The sequence below is a fragment of the Acanthochromis polyacanthus genome, chromosome 7 (genome assembly GCF_021347895.1).
Source record: "Acanthochromis polyacanthus isolate Apoly-LR-REF ecotype Palm Island chromosome 7, KAUST_Apoly_ChrSc, whole genome shotgun sequence".
Classification (NCBI taxonomy): domain Eukaryota; kingdom Metazoa; phylum Chordata; class Actinopteri; family Pomacentridae; genus Acanthochromis; species Acanthochromis polyacanthus.
This window is the reverse complement of record NC_067119.1, coordinates 30042720-30062139: the sequence shown is the minus strand read 5'-3', so window position 1 is coordinate 30062139 and position 19420 is coordinate 30042720. Positions and strand designations below refer to the sequence as shown.

Here is a 19420-nt window from a genome sequence, read left to right as displayed (position 1 = left end):
GGACTGCGAGGTGAATATTAAAATGAAAACAATTATTGTTTATTCTGGCTTCAGTTTGATGCAGGAGCTGTGAGTCTTGGGGAAAAATATCAAGGGGAAGATGTGTGTATTCATTAAATCATCTGATGTAAAATGTTGCAAATTATTGAGTCTCAGCACAGTTTTCTACTCAGCAGTGTTGCACGAGTGAAAACCTGAAGCAGAGACCAGAGTCGATACAAGCTGTAACAGCATCTTCAGATTTAGCTTGCAATCTGTGACAATTAACAATCCCTTTGGCCCATGTGTGATAAATTGCTTGTGGGAGAACCCATTTGTTACAGCCTTATCTCTGAGGCCGCTGTTAAGAAGACTGAATTAGCCATTATCGGACAGTGCTGAAAATGAGTGGAAACCAAACACAGATTATGGCTGCAGATTTGAGCTATCTTAGACTGAGGTACATTTGCATGTAGCCTACCCCAGGATACACTTGGGTGTTTGGTGTCCAGTCACAGTCTTTTTGACAGATCCACAGACATCCCCAGAAAAACAGTCTGCTCCAAAAGATGCTGTAGTATCTTACACTTTATAGAATCATTGGCAAAATTAACATAAATTTAAATGTATTTTTGCCATGATTTTGATACATGCTTGAACATTTTAAAGACCTGCTCAGGTGAAAATCTTTTTATTTTTGTTGTTAACATGTGTATGTAGTGGGATTTTTTTTAGATATATACTGGAGGACTTATCATGAACAAAATAAGCTATCAGCACCATGTCTGAGAATTTCCTTCTTGACCCTGTAGTGTTCCAATCACACCATTAAATATTACAGATGCAGAAATCTGTGGTTTCATATGTAACAAATCTGAGAAACCAGTTCTGTCAACGTGCAGGCTGAGGCTTTCTGTATCACCGTTTTTCTTCAGAATGAGTCTCTGATTTGAAGATGCACAGCTGATTTGCTCCAATATTACAACTCTATGTAAAGTAGAACAGTTTCACAGTCTATGAAATGCATTTCAGGGTGAGCTGGTGTGCTTCAGATGCAGTAAGTGGGGAAAGATTGGCAGGAAATTCATAGATTTGCAAATTCAAAATGAAGCAATGGTTTGGAGTTACATCTCAGCCATTATAAGGCTTTATAAGAAGCTTCTAGGAGGATTTTAAAATCATGAGTTAATGAAGAATGTATGTGATTCTATGCTATGCAGCTGCCGTATTTCAAAATGTGGCATACACATGTAGTGTTGGTATGCATTAGAAAAATATATACCTCTAAAATTCCTTTTCCATTTCATTAATAAAAAAACTGTACAGATTATTCTCCTAAACCTTCAAATCCATTCGTTCAACAGCTTGAAAACAATAAATTGTTTGTAGCCTAATCTGTTCAGCCCGTTTTTTTAACCTTTCTTTCTTTCCTTTACAGACTGGTTAACTGCTGTAGTGATGTAGATGCTGTCCATGGTGCTGATGTGTGTGTATTCCATGTGAAAGCTCTGCCATCCAGTGGCTGACTGTGTGAAACATGCCTTGGGGAACTAAGGCGTTTGTTCCTACCCGAGTCACAAAACGTGTGGCACCTGCAATGTATGTTCGTTTCTTTGCCCCGGTTGCCGTTTTAGTAAGTATGACTATGTTTTTAATTTATTTTACAAAGAATTTGACACGTGTTTCTTCCAGAACACAGAGTAGATGTTAAGACGTTGTAGTTTTTTGTGATAAAGGTGTTATAGAAACAGTTTGGGGATGTCTGGCTTCTCTGTGTTAGCTTTAGCCTGCTAACGGATGCTAACTTCAGAAGTGTTATAATTTCTAACTCGGAAACGTTCATAAAACACGGATGGAATTGCTATCGGGATTTAGCGACGTTGTGTTTTTATATAAATGGTTCGTAGTTCCTGCTCAAATAGCGAAATAAACACTAAAAACCACTGACAGGCTGTTTAGCTTCTTAGTAGCAGGACTGTTATTTCCACTTAACTAAAAAATAAACCTCTACTGTTCATATCACGAGGTTCATTTGTCAAATACATTTATTTTCGATGTATATCTAATCACCCCAAAACACTTTACTATTCGGCATACACCTTATGCAACTAACAATATGTTATGTTGATAAAATTAAAGGTCAAAAATTGGTTCACCTAAATATCTGCTATTCGTGTTGTCATTTAGTGGTAAAGTCAGAGCAATTAGTGTGGGCAAAATGTTCTATACACATTTATGAGTACTGGAGAGCAATATCAATATGTGATTTTTTTTTTTAATTAAGCACATGACAGACTGATGCTTATTTATCTACAACTTTAATTGCCATTTCTGAATTTCATGTATTGTTATGGCACAGAGGAATTAAAGGAGCCCCTCAAAGAGATTTTAGCCAGTGCTGACCACTTTCTGTTACTCTTGCTTAATTGACATTTTTGCTTATCAAATGAAAATGAAACAATGGAAAAATGCAGAGATTTCTGACCAATAAAGAAACACAAACTCAATGCCTCTACTGCACATGCACTGCTAATGAGTACTGTCATGAAGAGTAACCCCCTAAATGGCTATTTTGAGCCAGAGATACCACAACTGTAACTACATCAGTGTCTTCATGTGTTTGTATGTCTCATTCATTTGCTTCCCTTTCCTTAATGCAGCCAATGGACTGACACCAGCCAGCAGACATGCTGCTGAAAGATCTTCCCAGAGAGGCCCTGATGCGGCCGCTGTCCAGGAATGAGGTGGTTGGCATGCTGGTGAGGTTGACCATCTTTGGTGCAGCCACGTATTACAGCATCAAATGGGTGGTGGAAGCGATGGATCCTACCTCCAAACAGAAAAGCCAAGCCAAGAAGAGGGTATGTACAGCTTAAGCCCAAAACATAACCACCACATAATTGCTGAATGCTGTGAGGTGAAGGTGGATGCTGCTACTGATAAACGTTCTCTGCTGTCAGCGAGACAGACACGATTAAGAGGTGTAAGAAATGCCTGGAGCAGCATTTTGCTCACTGTCTGTTATCGTCTTGTGCCTTTAGCTGAGTTGTGTGTCTTAACTCTCCAGGCAGAACAGCTGATGAAGAGGATTGGTGTCGAGGGGGTCAAGCTAACAGAGTATGAGATGAACATTGCATCGCAACTAGTTGATCCGCAATCTATGAGGGTAACAGTTGTAATCCTTAAGTGCTACAGTATATTTTTACCCCTTTGTATGATTGTACTTTTTTAGACAAGAACAGACATTGAGAGATTTTTAACTTGCTCTACCTTCCTGCAGGTGTCCTGGAGAGATATAGCAGGTCTGGATGAGGTTATCAATGAGCTGCAAGACACAGTCATCCTGCCCTTTCAGAAAAGACACCTGTTAGCTGGATCCAGACTCTTTCAGCCTCCTAAAGGTAGCACAGCTTGTAATCTGATCAGCTTTTTGATCATCATTGTGCACTATCTAAAGGTCAGAGTTTGTGGCAAGAATTAGGACAACATTTTTGGTGACTTTGTTCTCTGACACACACATTAGATCATTAAATAAAACAAGGCTAATGCACTCACTTTCAGACTCAGTTTTAGAGTGTTTTTATGCATATTAGGTAAACTGTGTAGGAACTGTAGCCCATTTTCCCCTCAATTTTAGCCAAGAGAACTGTTATTTATAATTTCACTTCAGTGCTTACTGCCAACACAATATTTTTCACAAATTATAAGATACACACCCCAATCAGCCATAACATTCAAACCACTGACCAATGATTATGTTGTTGCAATCGGGTGTTGTTCTGGAAAAACTTTGGGTCCTGACATTCATGTGGGTGCTACTTTGACACATACTTTCACTAAAATATTGTCGTAGACCAAGCATACCGCTCATGGCAACCCCCAAGACACCGTTAGCATCTGTGGGGTGCTCTGTAACAAGTCCAATCTACAGAGGCTGCACCCTGGAACCCACAGCAGCAAAGTGGTTTGATGCCAGTGTCCTATCGCTAGACAACAAGGGGTGGGAGAAGAGGGGTGTGGGGGATAAGGAAACATTTAACACACACTGGGATACATGCATGATCATAGTAACATAAATGATACACAAGAGACAATAACCATAAAGAAAAAATAAGATTGTATTCAACAATATAAAAGTGTAACTTTGTGCAAACAAAAATCTATCAAGTATGTATCTTTAAAGAGCATTTCTTATTTCAGTGACAGAAGTATTGCAAAAATATTAAACTGTCAAAAAGGAATACTGTTTAAGAAGGCTATCCCTTACTTTGTGATTTAACCTCGGGAGAGAGTGAAACAGAGGAGTTGTTGTTGATGGAAAAGCTGTTGGTTTTGGATAAAGTGTACTTGGTGCTGATGAGGAGAACCTCAGTTTTATTCCTGTTTAATTTAAGGAAGTCTAGGGTGAACCAAATTTTTATTTCAGCAATGCAGTCAGTAAAGGTGAGCGGGAAAGTGGACGAGGGTTTACTGGTGAGGCAGAGCTTGGTGTCATCCATGCAGCTGTGGAAATGAATGTTAAATTTACGGTAGATAATGCCCTGAGGAGGGGCCCCAGGACAGAGCCCTGGGGCACACCAATGGTGATGGAGGAAGGGATGGATTTAAAGGATTTGAGTTGAGTGAACCGAGTGCAGCCAGAGAGGTAGGATGAGAACCAGTCTAACAGAGTGTGGATGATGCCAATGTAAAACAATCTGTTGAGGAGGGTGGTGTGACAGGTGGTGTCAAAGGCCGCACTCAGGTCGAGGAGGATGAGGATGGTGAAGAGTCCAGAAACAGCTGCCATAAGGAGGTCGTCAGTGATTTTGAGGAGTGCTGTTTCTGTGCTATGGAACGTACGGAAACCGTTCTGAAACTGTACAGGTTGCTCTGGAAAAGGTTAATGTTGTGGCTGATGGATGGGCACAGAATTATACACTTTTAATGAAGGACATAGAGCATGCGTAATGAAAAAATCTTATATGAGCCTTTTCTCATAATAAATGTAACAAAATTGGTCTTAAATAGTTGGTGTGCTAATGCTATCAGCAGATAGCCTGTGTCTTACCTGATGGCCAGCTTTGTTTCTTGTTTATTTCACGGGTATTTTTGAATTCATCTTGGTTTTTAGAGAAACAAATATTAGGTTGGTTTGAGATCAGTGGACTGACCTGTGAAGGTCACTGTTAATGTGTACTTTCAGGGGTACCATTTAACCTCATGGTCAAAATGTTTCTAAATCAAAAGAATGAGAAGGACGTGCTAAGTTGCAATTTGACAGGTTTTTTTTTTTAAGTTTTTCACAAAGACCAATCATTGGATTGAGTCAAAAGCTATCCAGCATGAATTAGAGTTTTAAGGTTTGTGACTGACCAGCGAAATATATCAGAACTTATTGTAATTCTTAGTTTGTCTTTTAGCCACCTTCTTCCTCTTTACTCTTCCAAAGCCACCTGATACATTATACATCCATCTAGAACAACGTGCCAGGAAACATCTGACAAGATTTATCCACTTGGCGGCGTGACAGCAGTGGATCAGTTAGAGGAACACTTTACTTCCTGTAGGGAGTTTTTACCGCTTGGCACAAAGCTTTACACGGAGCATCAGGATGAGTCAACCTCCAAAATTAGCTGCTTTGGGATTACAGTTCCATTCCTAGACTTCAGGCTTTATCTGTATAATGTAACGTCATCCCTCTGGGAACAGATCAGTTGTGTTGGCCAAATTTTCCACTGGTTTGTGTGTTAGAGAAGGAAAAAAATCTTACAGCCGTTGCCAGTAAAGGTTAATATTAGATGTACTCAAATTAGAACGTCTAGAAAAGATGTGTTTTGATGTTTTGTTCAAAGACGATGGGGTTGAAAGAAAGTGATTCCAGGTCGTCTTTTGTGCTTTCAGGTGTATTATTGTTCGGTCCTCCGGGATGTGGGAAAACCATGATTGCCAAGGCAACAGCCAAAGCCTCAGGATGCAAGTTTATCAACCTCCAGGCCTCCACGCTGACAGACATGTGGTACGGCGAATCACAGAAGCTGACTGCTGCAGTCTTCTCATTAGCTGTCAAAATTCAGCCCTGCATCATCTTCATTGATGAGATTGGTGAGTTTTAATAACAGGACACATGCCAAGAATGATTTCTTATGAAATGTTAATCTGTTGCTGTATTAGACATGTTCTGCTCTTGTTTCAAGAAGGGATTGTTTTAAAAAAAATCTGACACGTTTTGGTTTAGTTTCATGGAAAAAAAATCTACTGATCTTCTGAATGAATTTAATTGCAGAAATGCATTTAAAACGGCTTCAAAACCAGAGTAATAACCCTTACAGTAGGCAGTGCACTTCTTAGCACCTTTTTTACAGACTGACATCATTGAATCTGTTAAGTTCAATCATGCTGTGCCTTGTGTTATATCAGTGGAGGACAGGAGGGTTCAAAGTTGGACGTGGTGAACATCATAGCTGTCTGCCTTGGCAAATTTGTATTTTTAAAAATATTCAAGCCAGAATATTTCTAAATGGAATGATTCTCTGAAAATTCTTCAATATACAACGCCCTCCATAATTATTGGCACCCCTGGTTAAGATGTGTTCTTTAGCTTCTAATAAATTCATTTTTTTTTAATAATATAGGACCACAATGAAAAAAAGAGGAAAATCCAACCTTTAATTAAAGTGCATTTATTCAGTGGGGGGGGGGGAAATCACACATTAAGAAATAATTCTTTTACATCAAATCATGTGTGCCACAATTACTAACACCCCTGATGTTAATACTTTGTACAACCCCCTTTTGCCAACAAAACAGCACCTAATCTTCTCCTATAATACATTTTCTACAATTTTCAGTGTGAGAGTATGCTTCTGCAATAAAAATTGAATTTATTTTAAGATTTCCACTCATTTTAACCAGGGGTGCTAATAATTATGGAGGGCGCTGTGTAATATTCTTCCTTTGATTTCTAAGTGGATTTATTGACTTTTGTTTCTTCTGGCCACTGCAGGTGAATATCCTCTAAAAACACTGAATCTGAAAGGATGTGTATGTATGTGTGTGTTTAGATTTGCCTGAGTTGTAACTCCTGCTATTTCGATGCAATTTGCTGTAATTGCGCTCAGAGGGCCACTCATTGGCTCCACAAGCTGTGAAACTGCTGCAGCTCCAACTGCTGACCGGGTTGGTAAGCTGGCCAAATCAGCCAGGATGAGTGTCACGCAAACACTGTCTTCATGCTTTGATTGGGTTCCTTGTCTCTCGTGTGTTAGAGTCATTTCTGAGGAATCGCTCCAGCCTGGACCACGAGGCCACGGCCATGATGAAGGCCCAGTTCATGAGCCTGTGGGACGGCCTGGACACCTCCTCAACCACTCAGGTAACACAGCTGAAGCGCTTTGTCATACTGTGATGTAGGGCTGAGACGATTCCTGGAGTTGTTCAAGTAATTTGATTACTAAAATTCTTTAAGGCAAAATTCTCTGAATTGAGGCTTTGTTTAATCCACTATATAGTAGACCCCAGGTCCCTAACTGGTGGACCACGGTCTGAGTTCGGACCCAGACTTTATTCTATACGGACCCGGACCTGTGATCAAAGAGTTATGAGGGGATTTTAAATTTGATGGGATGCTTCTATTTTAACCGGCGCAGCTTTTCTTGTGCTGAACTACCATGACAGTTTGACAGTCAGCCTTTCTTTGTGTAAGTCAGCTCAACAAAAACTAAACCTGAAGGTGGTTTTCAGCTTTCTTTGTTAACTCAGACTTTCTGCTTCAAACTCGTCCACACAAACAGAACCGTTTAACGCATCGTTTGACTCGTTTTCTGCACAAAATGAACCGATCGTGGGCAGGTTGTTCTAATGGAGACCAACGAGGAACATAAAAATCTATGACGCAAAAAAGCTGCGCCTGGAAATTATGTAATTATTATTTCAATTATGTAAGACAGGAATGCTGGTAGAAAGCTGTTGAAAGTGTGTAACGTATTTGTTTTAGCAGTCCATGCCGCTGATTAACAGACAGCTGCACAATAAAGCTTTTAAACTTCATATATTTAAACATGATATTGTGTTTAAGTGCATTTAGCTCTGACACTGACACATAATGAAGGAAATCACTTCAATTTGTGGCCAAATCAAAGTGAAACTAATACTACTGATTGAATATTCTCCGTAATTATTACTAATAAATCAATCAATAAATATAAGTAAGCACATGTTGGCTTTGAGTTATAATTGAATACCCCTGTACTATACTGTATGTGTACAATACATGCAAATGTCTGTCCATGTTCTACCAGGACGGTTATTTCTGTTGCACAGCGCGCTCCCTTCCGCTTTTGATACTGTAACGTGCATGCCGAGCACGGAATCCAATTACTCAATTAATCACCAGAATAAATCGATAGAATTAATCGATATTATTAATCGATAGCTACAGCCCTACTGTGATGTACCTACGTGATGTAACACTGTCAGTATATCAGGTGGTTATTTTAGAATAATGCATGCTCGTTCTTGTAATTGCAGGTGATGGTGATGGGAGCCACAAACAGGCCACATGATGTGGATCCAGCCATTCTGCGCCGGATGCCCACTACTTTTCACGTTAGCCTGCCTGTAAGATGTGTGCACTTACACCAGCAGCATGAATTCCTTCTGTATATTCTAAATAGTTACACAGAATACATACAGTGAATAATATTTTGGAATAACTATATCAGTTGTCACTGTGTTTTATATCTTCTTGATCATTTTTATTTTTCAATTATACAAGACAGCTTTCTGCATGTAAAATATGAGTAAACATGAATGAGAAATTGGAAATGAGCTTTATTTACAGATCATTAATTCTGGGCTTTGCTGTTCCACAAGTCCTCCCTAATTAGTGATGTATAATGTGTCCAAGCATTTGAAATGGCAACAAGACAAGATCTGATGATGAGAAATTCTGTACACTGGTAATTAGTGGTTAACTTTAACTCCCAGGCTGTGCAGTAAGATGCTTGTGTCCTTCTTTTTTTCCAGAACATAAAGCAGAGACAAGACATCCTGAGGCTGATTCTAGCAGGAGAAAACGTAAGATGCCCTTTATTTTTTTCATTCTTGTCAACTTACTGCTCTCTTGTGTCATTCTCAGAGACCCGTTTGACACCTGTATTTTCACTGTCAAACCACATTCAAATTAATCGCATCACCCGTGAGCAGCTGCCATTTGACCGGCAGCAACAACAACAGCACTAAGACCAGTGATGACCCAATTCTGTGTAATCGTCTCACTTTGCTTGTGCGACTTTTCTGGTCAGCTGAGCAACGCCATTAACCTGAAGGAGATCGCAGAGAAGACGGACGGCTACTCCGGCAGCGACCTCCGGGAGCTGTGTCGCGATGCTGCCATGTACCGAGTCCGGGACTACGTCCGCAAGGAGCAGATGAGGCTGATCGCTCAGCAGCTTCAGGACTGCCAGGAGGAGGAGGAAGAAAAGTATGAGTCATTCAAACACCCACTAGATTCCATTGCCCTTGAGTCCGCTGAACCTCTTATTCTTACCTGTCCTAAACAGTCTCTGATTACACCAGTGTGGGGTTTTTAAAGTGGATAATTACAGTACTTTACATTTAATATTCCCACAAAACAACCATTCTTTCATTTCTTTACAAATACTCAAGTTTTTGAAACAATGTTTAGACCACAGAATGTTAAAAGTATTAGTGATCAGAATACAACCAAAGGCAATAGTGGTACTAATTAAAATCATTTTAGGCCAATACACAGCTTTCAACATCAAACATTGCTGTATGTCACTAAACTAGACACCATCAGAGGTAGATGTAGTTGATTTTAAACACACCTGATAGCATATAAAAACCTTATAGAAAAGGTTTATAAAAATATCTGATCTGTGTAACCCATCCTTCAGCTGTTGCTAAGCGACTGTTGAAACCCCTGTCGGAGCAAGGCATTATTGCTGAAAGGCGAAATATTTTTAACTTTTACTTTTCTGAACTCCAAAGCAAAAAAGAAAAAGAAAAACTCAATTATGATGCCATGCAGCAGCTTGAGGTGTCAAATGAGCACGAGGAGGTGAAACGACTGCTGAAGGCTCTCGAAAGATTTACTGTAATTCTCGGTAATCAATGCGGTGAGTTGATTATGTGGTCTTTTTATAAATGCCCCTTGAGGAAAGAGTGTGCTCCAACAGAAGAATTCAAATAAGCACAAGAAGATGTAGTACACAGAGCCAACAGGAAAGTGTATCAGACAGATTGTAGCTAACTTGCATGAGGATCATGAAGTCATATGTTTTAATGTAAGTAAGTTTATAGAAATGCACTGCCGTTCAAAAATATGGGGTCACCCAGACAAACTCACACTTTTATTTATGCACGAACATAACTGTACAAGGGTTTTCTAATCATCAATTACCCTTTCAACACCATTAGCTAACACAATGTAGCATTAGAACACAGGAGTGATGGTTGCTGGAAATGTTCCTCTGTACCCCTATGGAGATATTCCATTAGAACTCAGCCGTTTCCAGTTAGGATAGATATTTACCGCTTAAATAATGTCTAGACTGGATTTCTGATTCATTTAATGTTATCTTCATTGAACAAAAACTGCTTTTCTTTCAAAAATGAAGGACATTTCTGAGTGACCCCAAACCTTTGAGCGGTATTGTATATTTTCAGATCTTAGGTGCGTCTCTTCTGATTTTGAGCAGGTAAAATATATAGTGTCTTTACACTACAAAGGTGATACAATTACTTTAATACGCAGGAAAAGAATGAGATGCTCACAGCTGTAAAAACTGTAGATTGTGGTGAAACGGCTCCAACTCAGAAAACTAAAAATGTACTTAGTTTTTGCAAAAGCATTTGTTCAACCCTCTGACACCCCAAGCTCACTGCAGCCCAATATTTCGCTGCAAGAAAAATTCTTGCGCCTCTATGGAAACGGCACAACCATGGCTAGAGGTAGAGAGAACTCAGTAGGGAGACTAAAGTGCCTGCAAGTGTTATTAAATTAATATTAGAGGAAATGGTGACTCTATATACTATCGATCTTTACAACTCAGATCTTTAATTTGTGTCCCTACTTGTCTCCTATGTGCTCTGTGTAAACACAGCCTGCAGTTCAGCCCAGTTCAGTTGAATAGTTGTTGAATATTTGTCATGTTACAGCTGGCTACAACAGACTCTCTAACAGCTTCAGAGTTGTGTTGAGCAGCGCAGATAAATGAGACGTAGAATAAAGTGATTTTAATGAAGTATATGATTTTTAGCTTGAATTTGGTGGTTTTTTTTGTTCTGAAGAAACTAATCTTGTGTGACTGTCATAGTTCAAGGACCATCAGAAAACTTAAAAGTTGCATTGATTAGTGTTTGTGAAGAACAGATATTGATGTTTTACATACGACAGCAAAAACAACATGCGAGTTAGTGTTGAGGACATGCTGTGCAGTGGAAATCTGGGGCTTGTTATTAGACCTCTGTGCCTGAACTCTGACCTCTTGTGTCCTTGGTTACAGACCTGTCGATGAGGAGCGCTTGCGGCCAGTCACCCAGCTTGACCTCCTCTTTGGCCTGGACAAGATGAAGGAATCTAAGCGGGCCACAGCCTTCATGTTACCCGGCGTGTCAGAGGTTCCTCTGGACTGAATGCCATCCAAGCACCACCGAGGGGAAGTGTTTTCTCCTCGCCTTTGTCCACAGAGTGTTTCAGCTCACCTAGCAGAGACGCCGCCAAAATGTCAGAGGTGCAGTTGGAAATGCCAGCAGACAGCCATACTTTTTTAAACTTTGTTTACCCAGGCAGGGGGTTCTTCAGAGCATGCTCATTCCAGCACAGACCCACCACATGTGTACAGTTACATTTCGAAATCTACCCTTCCTGCATACTGTCCGCTGACCTGCTCCACTGGAAAACAGTCAGTGTCTTGCTCAAAGGCACTGTGACGGTTTGTCTAGAGAAGTACAAAGCAGTTATCCTAAACCTTCTCACTCTGCATAAAGCCAGTCCATCACTGACTTACACATGATTATAACCTATTGGGACTCCAGACTCACCAGTGTAGTCATTTTCTTTGCTGATTGATTTCCAAATCAGCTTTCACTCCAGTTCAGGTGTGTTTTATGGATTAAAAACACCTAAATAACTTGATAAATAAATAACATAATGTTATTCAGGCACTATGGAAGAAGTGGTTCAGCTCATCCTGGTGCTTTTAGGTCACGCTACACACTTTGCAAGCAACGTGGTAGAATAAAAAGAAATGGCTCATAATTTTTAGTTTCAGGAATGTCATAATCTAATGAAAAAACAGACATTGTGTATGTTTTACTCTCTTCAAATGTCAGTTTTAAGCTTAAATATTGAAAGTGAACACCTCTTCCATTTTCAGCCCTTGTCTTCTTCCCCTGAATCTGCTTGAATTGAACCTGAAGTGACGGTTGCTCCCATCTGTCAGACGTATTGATACTGCTTGGACTTTTAGAAACTGTTTAATTTCATCACTATTTGTGTTCCATGTTTGAGCTACTTTTTTTTTTTTTTAATTTGTTTGGTTGCATTTTTGCTTTTTAAATTACGTACAGGATATGTTGAGGATATGTGATACTCATGTAGAGCTTCAGCTCCCAAGGAGCATTAGTTCAGAATATTTCTTCTGAAATTACAGTAACACGTAACAGTTAAATGTGTGTTTTTTGTCATGAAATCAACACTGATATAGATGCCATAAAATCACAATACATATATGACAGATAAGAGCAAGAGAGGGAGGTAACATTAGCTAAGGTCGTATCGGCGCCTGTCATTCTGATGGAAATTTGTGAGACTGGAGTCATTGTGACAGGATTGTTTTAGTTAAAATAAGTCACAATATGAGTTCACATTGAATATTAAAGCTTCAATAGCGATGCACCCTGTAAGCATTTATTTCCCACAGTTGTTCATATGTCCAAGTACAGAAAGAGGGTCACTACTTAAACACTTGAATGGAAACTATAGCTGTAGTGATACGAGCCTGTGGCAGCAATAAACAGACGGTAACATTCTGTTATCTCAATAATCGTTATTCTACTACTAAGTGGCTGTAAAAATATACTATTGCCTCACTAATCAGCGTTTGTTGTTAGCGTTATTGTTAGTACGACTGTGCTGCTGTGTGCAGTGTATAGCACTGAAGCAAAATCTTGGGTTAGATTTAAGGCCAAGACTTTGAATGCAGCTAAAGATGATTAATTGTCTTCAGTGTATTTTGACGCACAAGAAAAAAGCAAGACCTGTTTTTGTTTTTTGTTTTATTCACGAAGACAATAGCTGATCCTTCCTCGTCTTAAAATCTCGCCTGTGTTTGTCACCAATTATTTTTTTAATGTCATTTATCAGGTCTTTCTCATTATCAGGGACACCACATTGTTTTGTTTTGTTTTTGTAATGGACTTTTCATGTCATCTAAAGACTGACATCAGATGCTGCAAAACATATCAGGGTTTTCTCTGTCTCGTAATTGTCATTTTAAGAAGAGAATGACTTTCAGACCCTGACGCTTTCGATCAGTTCTCAGTCAGGCATATATCTCCGCCTCTCCCTTGTATTAAAAGCCACTTTATTTGCCGTATGGTCGCAGCATGTGTTCATAGATCTGCTGGTAGGTCTCATGCAGACCTTTCTCCCACGCAACCTGAACAAGACAAAGCCTGTTTGTATTCCAGACATGACCACATGGTGGCACTGTAGCCTCACTGTCCTGTTACTGACGCAGTTGTTACCGACTGCTTTTCTTTAGAGCACTTTTATAGCATTATGGTGAGACAATGAAATAGAGAAACCTGCATACTGGGTTGTTTCTCCCTTATTGGTTTATCCGGTGATATTTAGACATCTGTTGCTCTTCATTGGAGTACCTCAGGTGACAGTTAAAGGTCAAAATGTTGCCATGTAAACCAATAATTGTGTCACTGTTGCTTGCAGGTCTTGCATAAGACCAGTTTAAATGCTTCTCCTTGCAATCCCACCTAAGATCCATCTAAATCCTTCATCAGTTATGGGTCAGACACTCATTTAAGCAATACACAGTGCCACCATGTTACTATAATTATACTGTCAACTGTATGTGTGTGCTGAATGTCAAATATTAAACGTGTACTGTAAAGTGTATTTATTAAGTTACACTGAGCAAACTATTTATCTTTTTTTTTTTTTACTAGGCAGAACATCATCAGCATGAAGTTCAACCTGTTTGTAGCTTTTCTTGACTGTGTTAAATGTAATAAACCTCAAAGTATCCAAAAGATGAACTAAATGAACAAATGAGTTTACAGATTCCTCACCATAGTCTAGTGTATTGGCGTTTGTGCCCCCAGTTTTATTATATCAGTGACAAGTGAGGCCAAGTGAGGCTGTTGACAGTTTCTCTTACATTGTTTTGAACCCCATAAAGCAAAGCGGTGACAGTGAGCTACTTCACTGGAAGTCTGAATCATGAACTGTTTGTAAATTCTGCAGCTGTTGCAGTCAGATCCTGTACCCTTTAGGCATGCATTAATAAGCCATTGTTGGCTGTAATCAGGCTTTTACTCTCTCCACTGTGTTGCCGTTTGCTCCAGCCCTATTGCTGCTGTCTAACAAAAGCTTTGCATCTCCAATACATCCACTTTTCTCAGCTTGCTGACAGTTAAAACAGTTAAATTTGCGGTCTGAGTTTTTAATGGATGTGTAGCCGAGTTCCTAAAGATCATTAAATCTGAATTACCCATTCAGAAGTACTATGAAACGTCATGTTAAATGACTAAAAAAATAACACAACGGTTACACGGTTTTCATACGAAAGAAACTATTTGATAATGATAGTGGCTCATCCTCTTGTTTAAGCTGCTCCTGGCTGCCGTCCTAGCTCAGACTACACTGCTAATCTCAGTTGGATTGGTTATTTTTAGACTAGACCACATCCAGGTCTGACTGCAGTAGCCTCATTCAACACATGTCTCAGAAAGAATTTATAATTTAAACAAAGACTAAGTACTCCATCGTTTTTCAGCCATGTTAGCAGCGTAATGATACGGATGGTAGCCCACAGTGAAGTAGTTAAATAACTACTATGAGCATTTGTGCAGGCATTCATGTTTACAGGGGATGAATCCTGGTCATAACTCTTGCTCTAAGCCTTGCCTTCTCTGCAGTGCCTCCATGAGGCTGACATTTTTTATCTTGAGTGAAATATCCATCTGTCCATCCATTACACTGGTCAACAACAAATTTGTTGTCTGCGTTTTTTCAGCTGATTTAGGACGAATCTGATGCGCTGAATCCAAAAATTACATTGGTTTTGCTCAAGCAGGTCAAGTTTTTGAGCTATGGCCACATGTCGTTTTTTACGTTTTTGTTCACATGTATGCATGTGTGGAGCATTTTAGTAGAATTTGGTGGGGGTAAAATGCCATGTCGAATAATTGTTTAATTGGAAATTATTATTTTAAGGACAAGAAATATTCAAGTCCGATAGTTATGGGTGATTATGTCTGGGGATTATGTCGAAAAGGGATCTCCATCTGACCTGATGGAGAGAAACGGATGCCATTTCCTGATTCAGCAGTGCAAAAATACCCTAAATCAATTGTAGAAATCTAGACAACATTCAAAAAGTAAAAAATTGTTGCCCAGTGTTATCTGTACACCACTTAATCCTCATAAGGAGTCTATGCCAGCTGACTTAGGGTGAAGGCAGAGGACGCCCTGGACAGGTCTATCATAGGGCTACATACAGAAACAATCGCATCACATTCACACCTATGGGCAATTTGAAGGTTCACGGGTTAAATTAGTGACTGTAGTGGAACTTTAGCATTGGCATTGTGAGCATGTGGATGTTCAAAGCCTTGAAGCCACAGAGCAAGTGTCAAAAGTGGACTCATAGTCATGTAAATGAATCATTTCTTAATGTTTTGTCTTACTTATGCACGTTTTAAATTGTGGATTTTGGTGTCATTGGCTGTACACTGGGCTGCACAGTGGAGTGGTGGTTAGCACTTTGCCTTGCAGCAAGAAGACCCCCGGTTCAAATCCCGGCCTGGGATCTTTCTGCATGGAGTTTGCATGTTCTCCCTGTACATGCATGGGTTTTCTCCGGGCACTCCAGCTTCCTCCCACAGTCCAAAAACATGCTGAGGTTAATTGGTTACTCTAAATTGTCCGTAGGTGTGAATGTGAGTGTGATTGTTCGTCTGTATATGTAGCCCTGTGACAGACTGGTGACCTGTCCAGGGTGTCCCCTGCCTTCGCCCGATTCACCTGGGATAGGCTCCAGCACCCCCCGCGACCCTAGTGAGGATAAAGTGGTGTACAGAGAATGGATGGATGGATGGATGGATGGATGGCTGTACACTGGGTTGGTGGTTAGTACAATGGCCTCGTAGCTACAAGATCCCCAGGTCAGGTCCCTTCCACATATAGTTTGCATGTTCTCCCTGTTGTGTACTACTGTATACCCTACTGTATATGCATGCTCTGATCTTCTCCCATATCTCATCCTGTCTGACAGTTTGGGCTCAAGCAGCCCCATCTACAATAAAACACATAAGATCATCATACAATCAAGCTCTGAAAATTATGGATAAAAAAACAATTCGATGGCATCATCGTCTCATTTTTTTTAAATACAATTTTTTGAGTGTTGAAAGCTTCATAGATCTTTGTTTCATCAAATTCATCTTTAAATGCCTCAGTAAATCAGCGCCACAGCCACTCTGTGGATTCATCCAAAGACATGACAGCAGAAGAGTCACCAGAAGCTCCACCAACAACAACCGCTAAATACCGTACCGCAGAACTACATTTAGACAGAGGCAGCCTTTTCAATCAAAGGCTGTCACATCTGGAACACATTACCAAACGAAATTAATCAGATAGCTGATTTCAAAACTTTTACAGCAAAAAGTGAAGTATTGGCTGAAAGAAAAACAAGAATGTACCCAACTATGACATCTATAAGGTCTGACTGACTGTGGATCATGTCATTGTGCGTGTTTGTGTGTGTGGGTGGACGGGGGTTATAGGTTTTTAATGTTGTCTGTGCTGTTTTCATTTGTGTTGTTGGTCCTTTGACTACTTTTACTTAAAAGCCCAACCAGGGACAGGAGTTGAAAATTAGCTGAATGCTATACACTCTATATGTAATGCATCAGTTCTATGTGTTCTATGACAATTGGTCCCTGATCAAATAAATGAATAAATAAAATAAATGAAGATGGATCGATGGATGGATGGATTGTGGTGTCCTTTTCCTGCTGTCCCCCCACTAGAACCTCTATTTCACAGCTTCCACAGAAATCTAAGTTATATAAATGTGAATACAAATACAGACATCATCTGCTAAATAAATCAAAGGCTGTAGAATATTTTGTTAGTTTTGTAATGCAGGTGGGCAACCTTTAGAATGGAGCCTGGGAAGAGCAAATAGCAAATATTGTTTATTTATGGATGAAGAGTTTGATGGGGTTTATGGTATAGGCTCATGTTTCTGCAGCTCCATTCCTGCTAACATTCATGACATGACATTCCCACCGGAGCAGCACTCTGTATAAAAAGTACAGTGAAGCTGAACTAGTCATTCTCTTTGTGTGTATGTATAGTATATGTGGTGGGTGAAGCAACCACTTACTCTCCAAGAAGCAGTCCACTCTCCTTGCCATGAAGCCTGTCTGAACGCTGTGCTGACCGTTTTCTGCTCGGCTCATACTAACAGCAGGATCACTCACCAGCTTGTATGATGACGAAGCGTTTCAGGCACTCTCAGCCCGTGCACCTCGTCTAAGACTTAAAGCCTGACTGTGGTTTGGGAATTCCCCACACAGGCAAGTCAGTTGATGTATTTAAAGAAAGAAATGCTCAGAAGTGTAAATAAATGTTGTTTAAGTGTATGTAATTGTTGCTGTGTGTAGCACGGACAGATGGTGAGGATGTTTACAGTCTTTAATGAGGCAGGAGTGTTTTCCTCCAACTTCTGCAAGGATGTGTGTCTGATCTTTGACTCGGAATCATTGATTAGTTATTCATAAAGCTATCGATGAGTTATTCATGAAGCGGGAGTTAAAGTGAAAGTCTCCATTCTGGCTCTTTTCAATTAGAGGACAGCTCCCAGTTGATAAACATGATGGAAGAAGCTCTCCCCCACAGCACAGCTGGCTGGAGACGTCAAAGACTTCCCATGGAGAGGAGAGCTCAGGAGCAGATAGATTCACTTTTGTCTGGCCACGGTCTGTCGGTGCAGCAGCTCTCAGCGCTGGTCTGATGGTCTCAACCTTTTTTCCATCAGATAGCAGTGGTGGAGAGAGTGTATAATGGCCCCACTCTGCTCTGTGACAGTCCTCTGAAAGCTTCACTACCGTCGAACATAATCAAGCAAGCCCAGAGAAATCAGCGGTAGCTGTTATCCCCGCCACATTTCTCAGCATGATATCCTGTTTCCTGCTGATGCTCAGGGTTTTATAGCTGGAGTAGATAACTCACAAAGCCATATTGCAAAAGCATGTGAAGAGCAGAGCAGCTCCACACTAGCAAATAGGGTTCAAGGGATCCTAGAGAGAAGCCGAGTGAAAGGCCAGTGCAGATTTTACTTTATTTTTTAATGTAATTGGGTAGTTACATCAAAACAGGGGCGTAATTTACACCAGACCTTCTGTGTCAAAGACTTTAAAGTGCTTCAAGCTGAGGCTTCAACAGCTAATCAAAACGTTTAATTCTGCCTCTCACTCATTTAGATGTCACATTACATACATGCCTATTCATGCATCTGTAAACAGACTTAGAACGATATTTTTTAAAATTGGTTTTGTACAGTATCTGATATTTACAGTGCATTGGTCAAAAAACAAAACAAAACAAAAAGCAGAGAGTGCCAGGTCGCTGTGAGTGCAATTTGTTGTACGCTGTGTGGTTTTTGAAGAAATAGTTTGGCATTTCTGTGACATGTCAAGCTTATTTACTTTTTTAAGGCTTAGATGAGAAGATTAACACTGTTCTAATGTTTGTTCGGTAAATATGCCTGCAAGCATAAAAATTGGAAATAACGCACGTGGATTTGTCCAAAATTAACAAAATGGTCTTTTACTGATTCGCTGGTTCGAAATGAAAATCAGGCCACCTGTTCAGATTTTATGCAAAGTTAAATTTGCCCTCTGCTCGCTGAGGTTTTACAGATAGCAGGTATGAATTGTATCAAGTAACTCTGTGCCAGAAAGAAATTCTGTGTGTTTCCCAACATCTCAAACCATGGGTGTAGATTATGTTTGAACACTGGGCTGAACATTCAGCAGGGGTCTGTTTTTGCACTAAATTGTGCCCTTTCTTCATCAGTTTATGGAATCCTGGACTTTAAATGCTCCTGTGGGATTCAACAAGATTTCTATTCATGTTCAAATCTTTCAGAACATTCAGGACATATCTCTGTGAAGAAAATAA

General features: G+C 40.0%; 1 protein-coding gene and 1 long non-coding RNA gene across 2 annotated transcripts in view; both read left to right on the top strand.

Moving 5' to 3' along the window:
* The window catches only part of LOC127534634 (uncharacterized), a 297338-nt gene extending 280118 nt beyond the window's left edge, over positions 1-17220 (top strand). Inside the window, exon 2 of the long non-coding RNA XR_007942862.1 lies at positions 16131-17220. This is a non-coding gene — a long non-coding RNA (uncharacterized LOC127534634). The remainder of the gene's footprint in view (positions 1-16130) is intronic.
* On the top strand, positions 1478-14122 carry atad1a (ATPase family AAA domain containing 1a). Its single transcript, XM_022213847.2, has 10 exons — positions 1478-1612; positions 2640-2840; positions 3047-3145; positions 3260-3380; positions 5863-6063; positions 7227-7333; positions 8488-8577; positions 8986-9036; positions 9264-9442; positions 11490-14122. The coding sequence occupies exons 2-10, from the start codon at positions 2667-2669 to the stop codon at positions 11617-11619; spliced, it is 1152 nt and encodes a 383-aa protein (XP_022069539.1). The 5' UTR covers positions 1478-1612; positions 2640-2666; the 3' UTR covers positions 11620-14122.
* Positions 17221-19420: the final 2200 nt, after the last annotated feature.